Raw genomic sequence first — 16,416 nt, forward strand, 5'->3', positions numbered from 1 at the left:
AATGGGAAGATGTGACAGCCCCCTTGGTACACTCTGAGGCATGTGGAAGAGGCCGGCAGAGCCCAGGTTGCTTCTCAGGGGCACTGGAGGGCGTGGTCAATAGATGGAATCCCAGTCCCCGCTCCTTGCTGGGCGAGGCCTCCACCTTCATAAGGAAACCTAAATTTTCTAATCTGTAAAATAGTGCATTTAACTCAGGAAATTAAGGATGAAACCTGATCACACTTGTAAAGAATAGAACCTAACTGCTGGTCATCATTATCTTAAGATGAAGGAATGACAAACAGTCTTATAAACACGTTAGGCTAGTTGGAAGGTCTGATCTTGTCTGAGTGTGCCTGGAGCCGTGCGCGTGGCCCTTGGTCTGAGTTAGAGGCTCTCTGAGAATGTGCAGCCAGGGGGTGAGCTCCTCTTCCTCAGCTGCCGCCCCCACGCCTGGTCCTGGACCAGGCGGTGCCGTCCTTCCACTGTGGCCCTCGAGGTGCCCTGGCCAGGACTGGCTCTGAGGGGGATGGCTGTGCCCAGCACTTGGTCCACAGGCCCCTGTGTGTTGCTGTCCCCAGCTACCTGGACAGCCTGGATCGGATCGGGGCAGCCGACTACCAGCCCACCGAGCAAGACATCCTCCGAACCAGGGTCAAAACCACCGGCATCGTAGAAACCCACTTCACGTTCAAGAACCTCCACTTCAGGTGAGGCAGGGAGGCTCCTGAGCCCTGTGGGTGTCTAGGAGATGGGTGTCACCAGCCCCTCGGCCTCAGCTCGTCAGGATATCGCCCTGCCTCAGGGGGCTTCCAAGAGAAGGGAACTGTCTGTGTGCCTCTCTTCCACCAAGTTCAGGGGCTGAGATGAGCAAGGAGACTTCCTGGTAGCGGGGTCCTGGAGTGGGGCTCTGAGGAACAGGGAGGATTTAAGTGGACAAAAGAGAGGAGTCTTGTCCCTAGGTGGCTTCTGAGGAGGAGGAGGGGGAGGGTGGACCACCCAGGTGGCCCCTTGAAAGCCGCCTTTTAGGAGGGGTGGGGAATGAGGTAGGTGAATCCAATCACCATGTGTGTGACCCCAAGGACCCACATCATCTCAGTGCTGGAAGGGGCTTGGAGACCAGCTGACGCACTCTCTCCAGGTACATATGGGGAAACCAAGGCCTGAAAGGAGCAAAGCTGTCCCCAGGCATACAACATAACTCCAGCCCAGGGACTGAGCACCTCAGAACAGGGTCTGAGGCATGAGGTTGGACTTCTCAGGCCCTGCTGGAGGGTTGTACCGCCACCTGGGGTCACCTTCATGCAGTGAGGCAGTGATGGCCACCCTGCCCTGGGGATGGCTGTGGTCAGTCTGTCTGCACCTGGAGCCTCGCAGCATGTGTGCGGCCCATCCTCCCCCCACCTGCCTGGGCCCCACTGCCCACCACTCCCAGCTTCCCTGTGTCCCTGGCAGGCTGTTCGACGTCGGGGGCCAACGATCTGAACGCAAAAAGTGGATCCACTGCTTCGAGGACGTCACGGCCATCATCTTCTGCGTCGCGCTCAGCGGCTATGACCAGGTGCTCCACGAAGACGAGACCACGGTGAGTGGCCCTGGGCCCGCCCAGCCTGAAGGGCACCGACAGGATTGGCCACCCTCGGCCTCAGTGGCCCACAGCGGCTCTGGGGCAGGGCCCTGCAGTGGCTGGGGTTCTGTCATTGGGCGGGCCATGCCCGCTCCCTCTTCTGACTTTGTTGCCCAGCAAACGCCTGGTGATGCAGGCGCAGCACAGGCAGCCACAGGCCGTCCTGCTCAGAGGCCATGTGCGGACCGATCACGGACATCTCTGCAGGCTCTGGGTCTCAGGCACTAAGTGCCTCTTCAGTAAACACAGCAGAATCACAGAGGTCGTCAGGCCAGAACCAAATTAAGCAAATCCTAAAAGAAATCAGGGTGCAGTTGAACAAAATTGTAAGACAGAAATAGTGGTTCTTGGCTCTGATGGCCCTCCCTGAGCAGGGGACGGACAGGCTGCTGCCAGGTATGGTGGACAGAGCTGGCGGCGGGAAGGGCAGTGGGAGGTGGCCTGCTGGGGACTGACAGCCGGGCCATGGTTCCCTCCTCTGGAGGACGCCAGCCCAGGTTCTGCCTTCCGTCGATGCATCTGCAGTCTGGGGCCTTGGAGAACTGCCAGGCTGGTTTTCGGGGGCGCCTTCACCTGGGGTGGGCACTGCCTTTATCTAGGTCTGGTCCTAGTTTGCTGCCGAATTCGGCAGCACTCTATGCCGCAGTTACTGGTATCTGTCAAAGGGGTGTAAGGGTAGTACCTGCCTGGTGGGCGTCGGCAGTAGAGCGAGAGAATTTGCAAGAAATACCTGTAACCGTTTCTGGCGCAGTAGCACTGAGCTGGTGGTTGAATTGTCATGGGGATTTATTGTCCTGGGCTGGGGGACCCGCTGAGCAGCCCCTGTGTGGGCTGCAGCCCACAGAGCAGCGGGCCTTCTGCAGAGCCTGCAGGGGAAGCCGGTGTTGGCCTGGTGCACCTGCAGGATCTCCACAGACAGCCACCTGCTGGAGTCGGACTGGTGGGCTGGGGGTCACACCCTGGGCAGTCGGTAGTTCCTTCAGTCTGAAGCGCGCACAGACCCGTGGCCCCAAGGCTGGGTTTGTCATGGTGAGCCTTGAACAAGGTCTGCCTTCTCGCTAGATCTGTCTCCCCGTCAGTCCTGGCCCGCTGGTCCCACAGGGCTGCTGTGGAGATCTGAGGGGGTTTAGGACGTGGGCTGAAGGGTGCAGTGCTGACAGGAGGAGGAGCCGCCGTCCTGAGGGACTTAACGCAGCGATGGGGCTTTGGGCAGATTGGGGCCAGAGCTGCTGGCTGGGTGGGTGACGCAGACTCGCATCATGTGCCGGCCTTTCCCCCGCGCCCTTCCTCCTTCAGGCCCAGCTGCACCCCTGAGACGGGCATCAGCAAAGCCTCTCAGGTCCTGCCTTGTTCCAGGGGAGGCTCTGGGGCCCCAGCTATGCAGCTCTTTCTGGTAACACAGTCACGATTCTCAGTGGCCTCGGTAGGTCACTAGACCCAGACCCACTGATCACCCCAAAGCCCAGGTGGGATCCTGCTGCCCCCACGAGGCACCTGCACACAGGGACTCCCTGGCACGTCTCTCACTGTTCTGTTGTCGACTTTTGTGCTTTTGGCTTTTGGACCCACTGTTCGCGATCCGCTTGGCCACCCCCGTGGTCTGAGCTCCACTGGGCTCATCTTCTCCCACCAACAGCGCCCGGGAGGGGGAAGAAGGGCTAGTGCAGTGAGTGCAGCCGTGCATTTCAAAGAAAGCAAAGGGCCCTCCTCCCTGAACAGGCCTCTCCTCGGGAACCTGCCCAGCTCAACCCCAAGTCACAGGCCCATCGGCCCCGGGGCAGGAGCTCGCACTGGCCTCTGGAGCACAAGGCAGAAGCGGAGGGACATCTAGGCGGGTCTAGCAGCCATGGGGCCCCAAGCTCCATGGCCCTTGGGTCTCCAGTGCACACGGCGTGGTGCCGGGCCTCGCACTCAAATGGCCTTCCTGGGCTGCCCGCCTGGCCAGCCCTCACTCCTCACCAGGGCCCATCCTGGGGTACTTCCCTCCAGGTTCCTCTGCCTTTTTTCTCGCCTTCCTGCCTTCACTGTTTCTCTCCCTCACCTCCCTCCTTCTCCCCTGTTTCCCTGCCCTACTTCACAAGGGCTGGAGCAGAGGACCTTGGGGAAGCAAAGGCACGTGGAGCCACAGCCAGGAACGGGCTCTTCCGGGGGCCCTCTCCACCCAGGAAGGAGCAATAAGCCCCTCCGGGACACAGGAACTGGCTTTGCACAAAAGCAGCTCATTGCCATGGTGACCGTAAGAACAGCGTCGTTGACGTAGAACTGAGCAAACATCTGTATGTCCAGGGACAGGCAGTGGCGTTGGGCAGCTGGGAAGTCTGGTGGCTGTGGCCTAGGGCCTGCTGTGTGAGTGTGACAGCTGCTCCACTGGCTCCTCCATAAAGTGGGGCCCGCGATGGAACCGCCTCGTGGGCAGCAGTGAGGACCCCGGGCTCGGGGCTGTGAGAGTGCCCGCCCTTGGGACAGTTCACTTGGGAGGTGGCAGCTGTGGGGCAGTGCTGTCCAGGCGCACGGCTTCAGGACAAGCTGTGGGACGCGGACCCTCTGTCCCTGGAAGGCAAGAGCTACACCCTGGTGACCAGGCCTTGGTCCTCAGCCTTCCTCTCTGGTCAGCCCTGCACCTCCCTCCAAGGCCTGGGGCGAGGATTGGGGCAGCCCAAGGAAAAAGTGTCTGGAGGCAACTCCGGGAGCCCGGCCAGGAGCCCTGGGCTAGTGTCTGCCCACCCACCGGCCGGCCACCCTGTCCACTGCAGCCTGGACCCCAGTGGCCCTGGGCCTCAGCCTGCCAGCCGCCACTGCACCACCAGTACCGTGTCACCGCCGCCTGCAGGGCCTTAACTTGCCAAACACAGACCAAAACCATGAGCAGATTTTGAGAGACCCTCCAAGCCGGGCAGGTATGGAGTGCCTCCTCCCAGTTGAAACCATCAGCTAAGAGTTGAAAGCAGCAGGTGTCAGGGCACCGCCGGGGGACTTTGCTGTGAAGCCTGCTCCCCCCACCACCCCACACTCCTCACCAGCCACTCTGCTTAGGCTGGTCCTTCCCACCCTCGCCTTCCATCTCCAGCCACGCAGTCCACAGTCCCAGGGTGGCCGTGGCCTCTGTGAGCTGCACGGGGGCCTCCAGAGGGACTGGCTTTGATTTCCCAGCCTGAGACTGGTTGAACCAATTTGGGTTTTGCTTTTTTTTTCTCTCTTTCTCTCTCTCTCTCTCTCATGTTCTCTCCTGGGTTTTTATCTTCCTCTCTGTTTTAATCTGTTTTGCTGGCTTTCATCTTGGGGTTCTCCTGGCCCCTCTATTGAGAAACAAGCCCCAATAAGCAACTCAGCCAGAACGGCCCATGGCCCAGCCAACCCACCCAATCTCCAGCCGCACCAAGGCCACAGCAAGATCACCCCCCCGACGCTGTCCCCCAGGTGTCTGCTTCCAACTCTGGATTAATTCGAGGACCTCTTAGTCCTCGGTTAATGTTTCCCAAATGAATGCGTGTACCCTCCCACCCCTGCTGGCGAAACTGAATGAGACCTGGTGGAGAAATCTGCATGCCTGCGGTCCCGTGTGGACATGTGGATGGTGGCGCGGCCCTGCCTCTGCGTGCATGGTGCATGTCCTCTCCGTGGGCTGGAGTCCCTCCAGTGACCTTGCTACCCCATCCTGGGTCAGCCCTCTTCGGGGAGGGGCAGCGTTCCCTACCCTGCCGCCCTGCTCCGCCCCACCTGCCTGTGTGTGGAATGCAGCAGGGCCACGTCCTTGTCCTTGTGGGTCCCCCCATCTCCGTCCCTGGTGGCGTGTCCAGCCGCGCTGGTGGACTTTCCCTTTGCTTGTCCCGCTGTGTCACTGGCCGCGGTAAGTCAGGGCCCTGGGCGCCCCCAGCCCTCACTCGCCTCTCCGCTCTGTTGCAGAACCGCATGCACGAATCCCTGAAGCTCTTCGACAGTATCTGCAACAACAAGTGGTTCACAGACACGTCCATCATCCTCTTTCTTAACAAGAAGGACATCTTTGAAGAAAAGATCAAGAAGTCCCCGCTAACCATCTGCTTTCCTGAGTACACAGGTAGAGACCGCCGCTCCTCACAGGGGCCACACTGGCTTCTGAGGGGGCTCCATCTCCCCTTCCCATGCTCTACCGACTCATGGGATTCTACTGCGGAGAATCCGACACAAAACCGAAGGCGGGGAGGGGGTCCACCCCCAGAATGTGCTGTGCTGAGGGGGCCAGGGCAGCCAGCGTGGGCTATCTGGTCAGCAGAGGCAGGGCTGGACTCCTAGCTCTGCCATTAACAGGCTGTGTGATCTCGGCAGCCTCTCGGACCCCCAGCTCGGTCACCTGTAAATAGAGATTATCAGTATGGTGGCAACACACAATGATGAGGGGGCTAAGGGAGCAGGGGCTCCGAGTCTGGTAGCCCAAGTTCATGACCCCCATGTCTGCCACTCACAGGCAGTTATGTAACCTCGCAGAGCCTCACTTTCCACATCTTTGAGATGGGGATATCACTGTGATTATCCAGCCCTCCCTCCCAGAGCTCCCAGGAGGACAGAGTGGGCTAAGGAATGGGGGTTTTAGCATGGCAGCTGGTGCATAGTAAGTGCTCACTAAACAGTAGCTGTTACACTTACAACTGTGATTATAACTGAAAAATATCATGACAGCACCTCCCACACGGGTAGTTACAAGAGTCAAATGGCCTGTTGGATGTGAGAGAGCTTCACAAGCAGCAGAGACCAGGGCCTCCCTGTGGAGGGTACTGAGCATGATGGAGACCGCCCCATTAGTGTTACCATGGGTTTACCTGCCTGACAGGGGCCCCCACACAGCAGCAGCATGGCTGGAATTGCCCAAGTGCCTGGTCAGAGAGGCGAGTGAAGGCAGAGGTGGGCACCCCCAGCCGCACCAGTCCCCACCTGGAGAGCACAGGGGCAGGTGGGCCTGCTAGGGGATCCGCCAGGCCTAGCCCCACGTCCCCAGGAGTGGACTTGGGGCCTGTCCTTGGAGCCAGACAAGCGGCAAAGCTCACTCTGTCTCCCCCTCCCTCAAGATCAGGCTGACTGCCCATGGGCCAGGCCCCCAGCAGCACGCAGCCAGAGGTAGGGTGGGCTCTGCATCCCCCACGCCTGCCAGTCAGCCTCCTTTTAGTCACATGTAAGTTGAGGGTCTATGGATCTCACCCTGGGTGACCTGGGCTATGGCCCCTGGGGCAGCCGAATCAGGCAGGGTGAGTCACCAAGGCTGATTTGGTGCTGACGAGGCCCCAGGAACAGTCTCTTTCAACTCCAGTCCAGATGTAGGAAAGAGCTAAATCCTGGTGGTCTGGTAGACCCTGCTGGCCTGTACTACATGTCGGGGGGCTGGGTTGCCCCTGCAGGCATGCCACTCCCTGGCCTCCAGTCTGCACAGCAGCCACCCTGCTTAGCCCTGTGGCTCCACAGTGTAGCCCCTCCCATCCTCCCTCAGCGGTTGTGGCAGCCAGGAGTCCCATTGTGTTCCTCCCCAAACAGCAGCTGCTCTCCTGGAAACCCCTCTCCCTGGGCTCCCCCAGGTACAGAGCTGTATGGCAGTCAAGAAGGTAGGTAGGGGGCGAGCCAGACAGTTCTGAGTCCCCGATGGTGAACACAAGAAGGAGGAGGAGGGAAGGAGGGCGGGGTGGGTGGGCAGTGAGAGGAAGGTGGAAGGCAGCCAAGGCAGCTCACAGGTGCCACACAGTGTCCACCCACCTTGCCCAGCGGTGGCCTGGGAGGTAGGTGTCTCTGCCTCTCTGCGGAGTCATAGCCGGGAGAGGACAGCCATGCATCATCAGCCAGGGGCTGGCGCCGACCTCTGAACCTGTGTGAGGGCTGGTTCAGGCTTCTTTGGGCAGGACCCACAGGAAGAAAGAACGTTGCATTGGGAGCCCATAGATGCACATATAAAACGAAACAGGAGTTCCACAAAGCAGTACCACCCTTAATGCAGGGGGCCCGGTGAGGCTGGGTCTCGTTTCCTTCGTTGTGTTGGAACTGCAGGTGCACCACTGACTTGATTTCATGACCTGCTATTGACTGAGCTGAGCTGTCAAGCTCCCTGCCTCCCTCCACCCCATTAGATGTCTCCTGCAGGGTTGTCACTGAGAGGCCCTCAGTGCCTGCTCCCCGGCCTGAGGCCCGACAGACACCCTGGCGGAGGCCTCGCCTCACCAGCTCCGCACTTGGTCTCTCCCACAGGCCCCAATGCCTTCACAGAAGCCGTGGCTTATATCCAGGCCCAGTACGAGAGCAAGAACAAGTCAGCCCACAAGGAGATCTACACCCACGTCACCTGTGCCACCGACACCAACAACATCCAGTTTGTCTTTGACGCCGTGACGGACGTCATCATCGCCAAAAACCTTCGGGGCTGTGGCCTCTACTGAGCCTTGGCCTCGCCGCCCAGCCGCCCACTGCCCTCCCCAGCCTGCTGCCCGCCCCCCGGCCCTGGAACCAGAGCTCCACCACTTCCTGGACCACTTTCTGCACTTGACAAAGAAGCACCAGCGTCTGGCACCGAGAGGGGAGGAGGAAGCACCCTCACGGCCGCCCCAGCCCCAGACATCAGAACACGTGGTAACGGGGCTGGCGGGGAGCCAAGTGCCCGCGCCACGCCTAGTTGGGCGGCTCATGTCTGCGCGCCGTTCACTGACCTCTGCTTCATCTCTGAGTGTTTTCCCCACCAGGGAGAGGGGTGTAGGGACCAAGGCCGCCGTTGAGCCCAGAATGGGCATGCCCGACACTTAGTGACTTGTGCTCAGAGTCCCAGGGTCTTCTCCTGTCTTTTGAGATTGTGCAGGTGGTGGGGGTGGCCCTGGGACAAGGTGCTGGCAGGGGTGGGGCAGTGGGAGCCACTGCTTGGCTCTTCTGGGGGTCTCTCTGGTGGAGGGCAGCTCTGTCACCAAAAGCCAGGGTGGGGCCAGGCCAGCTATGTGTGGGTCTGGGGGCTCCATCCTTGACAAGTGCCTCCTTCCTCCTCCCCTGGGACCTCGGCCCCTTGACACAAGCCCTTCCTTCTCTGGGCCTTCTTTCCTTCATACCCTTGGGGCTCCCCAGTGCCCTCCTGGGGAACCTCCATCCCTGACTCCTCATAGGTCTGGAAATGTTTCTGAGACTGACTTCTGGCAAAAGCATGTGGCAGATGGTAGGAGGGGTCGAGTCCTGTGGTGCCTGGACAAAGGTGGAGGAGGTAGAAGGCAATGGGGGGGCGGACAGGAGATGGAGGGGAAGTGGCTCTTGTGTTGACTAGGATGGGGGCCTTGCGCCCAGTCTTTGCAGGCCCAAGGGTGACCGTCTACTTCTCCCATCACCCAGGTCCCAGGTGGCCACTCAGGAGTGTGAGATGTGCTTTTCCTTCTTGAGTTCACAGTGAATCCAGTGCAGACCAGCAGGGACAGGCAGGAAGCCTTTGGATTGCAGGTTCTCTAGTCAGGGAGGCCCAGGAGAGGTGTGGACACCGCCCCTATAGCCAATGTCCCAGCTTCCTTCTGTCTTGGTGAAGAAATCATAGTTTATCCACAGCCCTTGGGGTCCTGCCAGCCCTTGGGGGCAGAGGAGGGCAGATGGATGGGCCCAGCACCCTGGAGTGTGTGTTGTGAGGGGCACAGGCTCAAACACGTGCTCAGCCCCTCCTCTGGACAGACTCGTCAGACCCCTTAGAGGGGCTTTGCTGCGGCGATCCCTGAGCAGAAAGGGGTTGGGTAACTCCTCCTGGTGCCCAGGCCCTGACTGGCCTCGGGCAATGAACGTATCTCTTTCTCACCCCTCGGCGCATCCAGTTGGCTGAGGCCACCAGCCAACAGCCCAGCAGACCCTGTATGCTTGGATGGCAGGCTTTGCCTGGGTTGCCACATGCGCCCACAGGAGGAGAGGAGCTGCCCCTTGAGAGGCCTCTGGCTCCCGCCTCACACCCTCTGCTCCTCCAACCTCCACTCTGGGCTCTGTTCCGTCCTGGACCAGGCAGGAGCCCTGGACTCCCAGCACAGCCCCTGACAGCCCCACGGCCAAAGGAGCCCAGGCCAGCAGCTCGGGCTTCTTGTTTCTAACGGACACAGAGCTCTGGGTGCTTGGGAGACCCAGGGCACGTTCCCTAGTGCCAAATGCCCGCAGGGATGGGCACCCCTGGGGCGAGTCCGATCCCCCACCTGGCTCTCTTGCTGCTGCCCCTGGCCTTGTGGGAAATCACAAGGCAGCCTGCCTGCAGGAGCCCCGCCGCCAGCCCAGTCCACTTCAGGTTTGTCTGCCTCGTGTGTGCTGCACCTCATACCAGGTGCTGGGTTGTGGCAGAGGACAGGCCCTGGAGACAGCAGCCTCAGTGTCCTGCACGGGCAGCCCAGGCCAATCAGCTCATCTTGCTCAACAATGAAGACATAGCCGTTCTTTCCTGGCACCACCACCCTGGGTGTGGCCAGCTCTGCCCTGTGACCCCAGATTCAAAAGCAGCTGACAAGAAGGGGATGCTGGCCAAGCCCCACCTCTAATGCCTTTGCCCTGGAGGTGGGAGTCCCTGGCTCTCCAGGCCCAGGGCTCTCCATCGCCCAGCTTAGTCCCTCAAACCACAGTGACTAGGGTGACAGGCAGGTGAGAGGACCCCAGGTCCCGGCCACCCCCCACCATCTGCAGCATTAGGGGGCTGGGAGTGGGCTGCTTGGGTCTCCCTGCCCTTGTGTCCCCTGTGCTGCCTTTTCTCTCTCGGATGCTCTGCCCTGCTCCGTTTCTTGCTCTGTCTCACCCTCCGACCCTGGCCTGCCCAGGGCGTCCTTGGCCATGTGGTAGAAGCCCCCAGTGAGCAGGTGTCTGGGGCGAAATTCCCTCCCTGTCCACCATGTCTCCCGTCCACGTCATTGCTGGTGGCTTCGCTGCAGGGAGGGATGGCTGAGGGGACAAATGAGTTCTGGCTCCGTCGTGGATGTGGATGTGGGAGAGATGTTACGAGTGACCAGACATTGGTGAGTCTCTCATTCCACAGTGGCCCAGTATGTGCCCCACAGGGGCCGTGCTTAAATTCTCTAAATCAAGCCAAGGAGAAACTGATTTCTATCAGGGGCGCCGTTGCCAAGCCCGTGACAATTGTGCCTGCCATCTAGGTGCCTGTGGGCAGGTTCTGTGCCCTCACAAGAGCCAGGTATTGGCCTTCGCACCACGAACTGAGAGAGGACCCGGCCTGACTGGAGGGGACAGTGCCCGAGGCCCAGGGAAGGGCTCTGGCCTGAGGAGGGTGTAGGGTCTGCCCCAGCCCTGTGCAGACAGCCCAGGCTGGGGCCTCTGGCCAACAGTTTTGACATTCTGTTCCATGGCCACCTCCCACAGAGCCCAGGATGCCTGGTGCCCTGTCCCTGTCCCTCCCCTCTAGCCCTAGCAGAGCTTGAGGGCCCATGGCCACATGCTTCTACCATGGGGCAGTGGGCAGAGCCCAGGCAGAAGACCACCACCATGTATGCTACCAGGAGGCAGCTCTGCCTCCCAGCCTCTCCCCCAAGTCCATCTCCACACCCCACTGAGGGGACCTGGAGGCAGCCATGCCCTCCACAACTGCACTGGACATCAGTGAGCCTCCCCGGGGCCAGTCAGCAGCCACAAGTGCCCTCCCTACCCAGAGCCCCCATAACCAGGCTGTCCTTAAACCCCCAACAGGGAAGACCCAGGAGTCAGCTCACCCAAGCTCATCCAAGCCCTTCTCTCCTGCCAGGATGCGTCCTGCACAGGGAGGGTACCCACTGCTCCCCTCACAGGGTGACAGTCTGTGCCCCAGTGGTTGATTCTTCCTTTTCTCTAGCATGCATCCTTCCTGACTCATCCCCCGTCCTTTGGTCTGACCTAGCACCCTCTTCAACCCTCCTGGTGAGTAAATCCACCACAATTTGAGCCTTGGTCTCCAGACCAGGTAGTGGCCTGCCAAGTACCCTCTTCTGAGAAATCTGGCATGTAAGGCCTCTTTGAGCCGCCTCTGCTCTTCCCTGAGCCTTCTGGAAGCCTTCAGGCATAACCTGGCAGTTCTCAGGAACTGAGCCCTGAGGCTCCAGCTCCATGGCCACCAGAGGTTCAGTCTAGGGTGCCAAAGGTCCACACACCCGCCCCTTGACAGTCACAAGCCTCCAGAGTGAAGGGTCCCAGCAGCCCAGGGCAGTGAGACACAATGGCCAGACCAGGAACAGGGCCAAGTTGTGAACTGCTGCCACCCACTCCCTGCCCCCAGCGAGGCAAGTCCTGAACCCTCTTGCCCAGGGGGTCCCGATAGACCCCACCTCAGCCCAATGAAGGCCCCTGTCAAGGGAGGAGCTGGTCAAGGCAGAAGCAGAAAGGCCTCCCCTGGCCCAGTGCGCCCAGACCACCAGCGTGAACCCACACGCTTTCTCAGCAGAGCCCATCTCTCATCCCCCTCTGCCTGCTCCTGCTGCCTCCCGAGCAGCCAGGCCCTTCACCTCCCGGTCTTCTCTGCCTCAGCCCTGCACCCCCTGCCCCTCCTCCTCCCCACCTGGCTGTGGCCCTGGCTGGCCTGCTCCCCTCCCTGTGCCTGGCAGAGGTGGGCTCAGGTCCCAGGCCCCCCGTCCTTAGCAAACCTCTCTTAGGTGCAGCGGTCCCACCCCCATCACCCCCCACCGCCACCCACCCCACATTAACTGTGATTTTGTAAGAGTGACTCGTTGGTTTAATAAATCTTCAGTCATTGTGATAATTTATCGGCTGCCATAATGCATTTATTAGTCAACCACTGTTAATAAAAAGTGCCGGCTTCTCCTAGCATGAGTGTGGTGTGTTGTGTCAGTGCCAGGGAGCTTCCTTCCTCCAGGCGCCCCCATGCCACACGTCCTGGGGCCGGACTGCACTGGGGGCTGTCTGGCACAGGGGGCGCGCCCTGTGGGGACTGGGGCTGCCTGTCCCGCGCCCAGCCCACCTTTGTGCGGGCCATGCCACTGCTCCGCTGAAGCCTGGGGCCTCCTGGAGACTGAGGGAGAAGGAAGGTGTTGGGCAAGGGTGGGTGCCGTCAGCTGGCTGTGGCCCTTGGCTCCCTTCTCTTTTCTCAGATGTGGCTTCTCCCATTTTGAATGGGTTCCAGCATCCCTGTTCTCCAGGCAAGCTTGTAAAGACAAACCAGGCTCTTGGCTCCTTGGTGATGGGTTCCAGTGGGTACGGCGGGATGGCAGTCAGGCCTGCGGGGTGCAGAGGGGGTCTCAGTGCCGGCGCCTCCCCTCCCTGCAGAGGCTCCCCTCCCCACCACCCTCCCTGCATCTCTAGGCTTGGCCTGTCTTTCCAGGCTCACTCCAAGGCCCTCCCCTCCTCCCCTCGGAACCAGGTCTGACTGCAGGGAGTGTCCGCTGCCTCCCCACCCCAGCTCTGCGCCGCCGGGAACCGGCCTCCTTCATGTGTGTGCGTCGTCTCTCCCCACCTAGACTGTGAGCTCTGAGAGAGCAGGAGCCTGTGCTGGTCGTCCCACGGCCCCTGCAGCCCAGCAGAGGGCCCTGCACACACGTCCAGCTGGTATGGGTGGGAAGAGCGCCCACTCGGCAGCCCTGGGGTGTGGAGGGGCCGAGCCTTAGCCAAGTGGAACTCTGGAGCCTGGACAGCTGGCCTGGATTTTTCCTTCAGACCTAGGCTCATTGGTCTCCAGACCTTCAGCCCAGCCCACGTGCCAAATGGGCAGAGTCCCCACTCTCAGCTCGGGTCACCCTGATGGCCCCTTCTTGTCTCGAGAGATGTGTGTCCCTACCACGTCCCCCAGCATCTGTAGACCAAGCTGAGAGAGCGGGGCAGTGCGCAGGGACCTGGCTCTGGCTGTGGGCTTCCAGCTCTGGGTTGGGCAGCTGTAGGGTGGGGTTTGCTGTGTGCTGATGGGGCCCTCCCTGCTGGACCCACAGTGCCCAGAGCGGCTCGCAGGCGGCCCAGGGAGCCTGGGTGTTCTTGGCCCAGGCCCTGCACGTGGACTTGCTTGACCTCCCAGGAAACCTCCGCGTGACTTTTTCTGAACAGGTTCCATTGAGATGGCACCAGGCAGATGAGTCTTGCGCCTCCCTGAGCGTGACTATGCAGTGGCTGGCAGCAGACTTTGGGGGAACTGAGAATGAAATTGACTGGCTGAGGCTAGGAGGTTGTAAGATCATCTGGGTTTGCTGAATTTGTGCAGCAGAGCGAAAGGACGATGCCATTTCCTACAGACCCGAGGGCAGAGTAAAACTGTGTGGTTGTCTAGGGGCTCCCAAGGGGCAGCTCAGAACCCCAACTGCCCCCTCCACCAGCTGGCCTTGGCCATAAGAACAAGAGTTTGGGGCTGATACCCTTTCCCGGTCACTGGTGTAACAGCACGATCATGGGATAGATGACCGAAGACTCGCAGAGTCAGCCATGACCCTCTGGTTATTTATTCCACTAACACCCACAGGCTACTCACGCCGGCTGGAGAAGCCCCGTGCACTGCAGGGGTTCTAGTCTGGCCCAGAACCAGTGTAGGTCTCTGGTCTCCCAGGTCCCAGCTGTGTCACCTCTCAGTGTCCCCTACGAGTTGGTGAGGTTAAATGACACAAGGCGGGTGAGGAGCTGACACAAGGCGGGTGAAAGCTGGCACACTGGGGCTCGGTGACTGGTGGCAGTCACTCCATCTTGCTCCTGCTCCCGCATAGATGGAGGAAGACGACTGGACAGCAGTTTACTCAGCACCACCACTCGCTTGTTCATCTCAGTAAATAACGCCCAGTGATGCCCACAACACTTCTCTGCTCCGTCCTATGAGTTGCTTCAGTCTTCTTACCTCAGAGGGAGCATGTAGCCTGGAATACTTCCGGGGTTGAGCTGTGGACCCACGGAGCTGGGTTTGGGGTAGACAAGTTCCCAGGGCTAGGATAGGGCTCTTGGGGGAAATGAACGGCTGTCCCTTTCCCAGGAGAGATATTTCATAGGGGAGCCACCTTCCTGGGCAGAAATGGGTTCGTTCACAGAGAGCAGACTCCAAGAAACAGTTCACGTGCTGGAAGCCCACAGTAGAAGTCCATCCTGGCCCAGGGCAGAAGGCTGCCCCCTCGGATCCTGCTTTATTTGGAGTGCCCGTCCTACTCACTCATTTACTAAATAGACTCATGTGCAAAGCAGTTCTTTACGTCTGCAGTACTTTAAAACTCCTTGGAGGGCCAGATGTGGTTGAATTTAACCTGGCCAGAGGGGCATGGCCAGTCCCCAGGCCCTCCCGCAGGCAGCCTGGGCAGGGGTGTCTCCCTGGAGTGGTGGCCCCTGAGGATGCTGGCAGGAGCCTGGCGTGACTTCTCCTCAGACCACAGGAGTGACCTAGAGTCCCTCAGTACTCCCAGAGGACAGGTTGGGTCCAACAGGCAAGGTCTGGACACGGAGGGCTGAAGCCCAGCTCTCAGGCTCCCGTCCAGCACCCCCAACACACACGTGTGGGGAGACCCTCCCATGACTAGGGGAGAGCTTGGTCGCCCTGCCCTCAGCCTTACCCAGCTGGTTCCCACTCCAGTGTCTGCCACTGGCCCTGGGACAGGGAGTGTAGAATGAAGCTGGAAACTTGAAGCATCAAGCTGTGCTAGATGGTTCTCTCTGTCAGCCTTCAGAGGAGCCCCTCCTGAGCTGCCAAGTAGCCCAGTTCCTCCCTCTCATGCCTAACTGTCTTCTCTTTCCGTGTCTGTCCCTCTCGCTGTCTGTCTGACTCTCTCCCTCCCCACCTTGGGCTGCAGAACCGCATGCACGAGTCTCTCATGCTCTTCGACTCCATCTGTAACAACAAGTTCTTCATCGATACCTCCATCATTCTCTTCCTCAACAAGAAAGATCTCTTTGGTGAGAAGATCAAGAAGTCACCTCTGACCATCTGCTTTCCTGAGTACACAGGTGGGTGTGGTGGTGTCCCTGAGAGGGAGGAAGCCGGACCCTGCCAGGGACCTGCTGGGTCTCCTCCACAGGCTCAGGGAATGGGCTGCAGGTGCTGGCTGGATACAGGTGCCCCTGCAGGGGTCTGGCAGGTGCAGAGGGAAAGGCAGGGAGCATAGCCCTGGGCATGGTGGGAAATGGACCCTGCTGATGCAGGTGGCCATTATGGCGACCAGGTGACTCGGGAGTGATGTGGCAGGACAGGCTCCCAGCTTCCCTGTCCCTTTTCATTCTGTTCTCCTGCCTCCCCTAGTCTCACCAGTGGTCCCCGCTAACCTCTGCCCTGGGCCACTGCTCGGCCACACGGCAAGTTGCCTGAACTAGAAAGGGTGGACATGTGACCAGTGGGTGGGGCCTGGGCTGCCTCTCTCCTGCTTTGGCACATGGGACAGACCACCTCCGCAGCAGCGGCCCTGCCTGTGCCCAGAACATTCCACCCCTGCCCCATCTCTCCCTTCTCCACTCCCATCTCCACCCTCCTCTTCCTCCACACCTGGTCTTTTCCTCAAATCGAACCACCTCAACTCTCTGCCAGCCGCCTCCATCCCCACCTGCCTCTCTTCCACCTCCTCTGGGGCTTTTCCTTCCCATCTGGTTCCAGAGGAATGTGTCACTCCTCCTCCTCCCGTGGTGGAGCTGTCTCTGCTGCTGAGGGAGGGCGGCTGCTGCTAAAGGCTGGGGCAGCACTGATGGGAGGCTGGAGCCTGGCTTTTATCTCCTTGGAGATTGGGAAGCCTCTAGAGGCCCCTGGGCTGGCAGGAGAGGCCGTGTCACAGGTGGGCTGGGCCAGGGACCCACTTGCTGACAGCCCCAGTGAGAGCTCAGGGCTCGGGTTCAGCTCCCACAGCAACACGGGTCTCCAAGCCCAGCCAGATTCCAGAAGAGACGGATGCTGGCCCCTGCGCCCTTCTCCACTACTGGGGAGAGTC

General features: G+C 60.3%; 1 protein-coding gene and 1 pseudogene across 1 annotated transcript in view; both read left to right on the plus strand.

The window, feature by feature from the left end:
• Positions 1-12,349, plus strand: part of GNAO1 (G protein subunit alpha o1) — a 143,402-nt gene extending 131,053 nt beyond the window's left edge. Inside the window, exons 5-8 of the mRNA XM_006190098.3 lie at positions 564-692; positions 1,438-1,567; positions 5,513-5,666; positions 7,814-12,349. Coding sequence (XP_006190160.1) covers positions 564-692; positions 1,438-1,567; positions 5,513-5,666; positions 7,814-8,001 — 601 coding nt within the window. The 3' untranslated portion in view covers positions 8,002-12,349. The remainder of the gene's footprint in view (positions 1-563; positions 693-1,437; positions 1,568-5,512; positions 5,667-7,813) is intronic.
• Positions 8,335-12,355, plus strand: LOC116665756 (annotated as a pseudogene).
• The last annotated feature ends 4,061 nt before the right edge of the window (positions 12,356-16,416 follow it).

The sequence above is a fragment of the Camelus ferus genome, chromosome 9 (genome assembly GCF_009834535.1).
Source record: "Camelus ferus isolate YT-003-E chromosome 9, BCGSAC_Cfer_1.0, whole genome shotgun sequence".
NCBI classification, from domain to species: Eukaryota; Metazoa; Chordata; class Mammalia; order Artiodactyla; family Camelidae; genus Camelus; species Camelus ferus.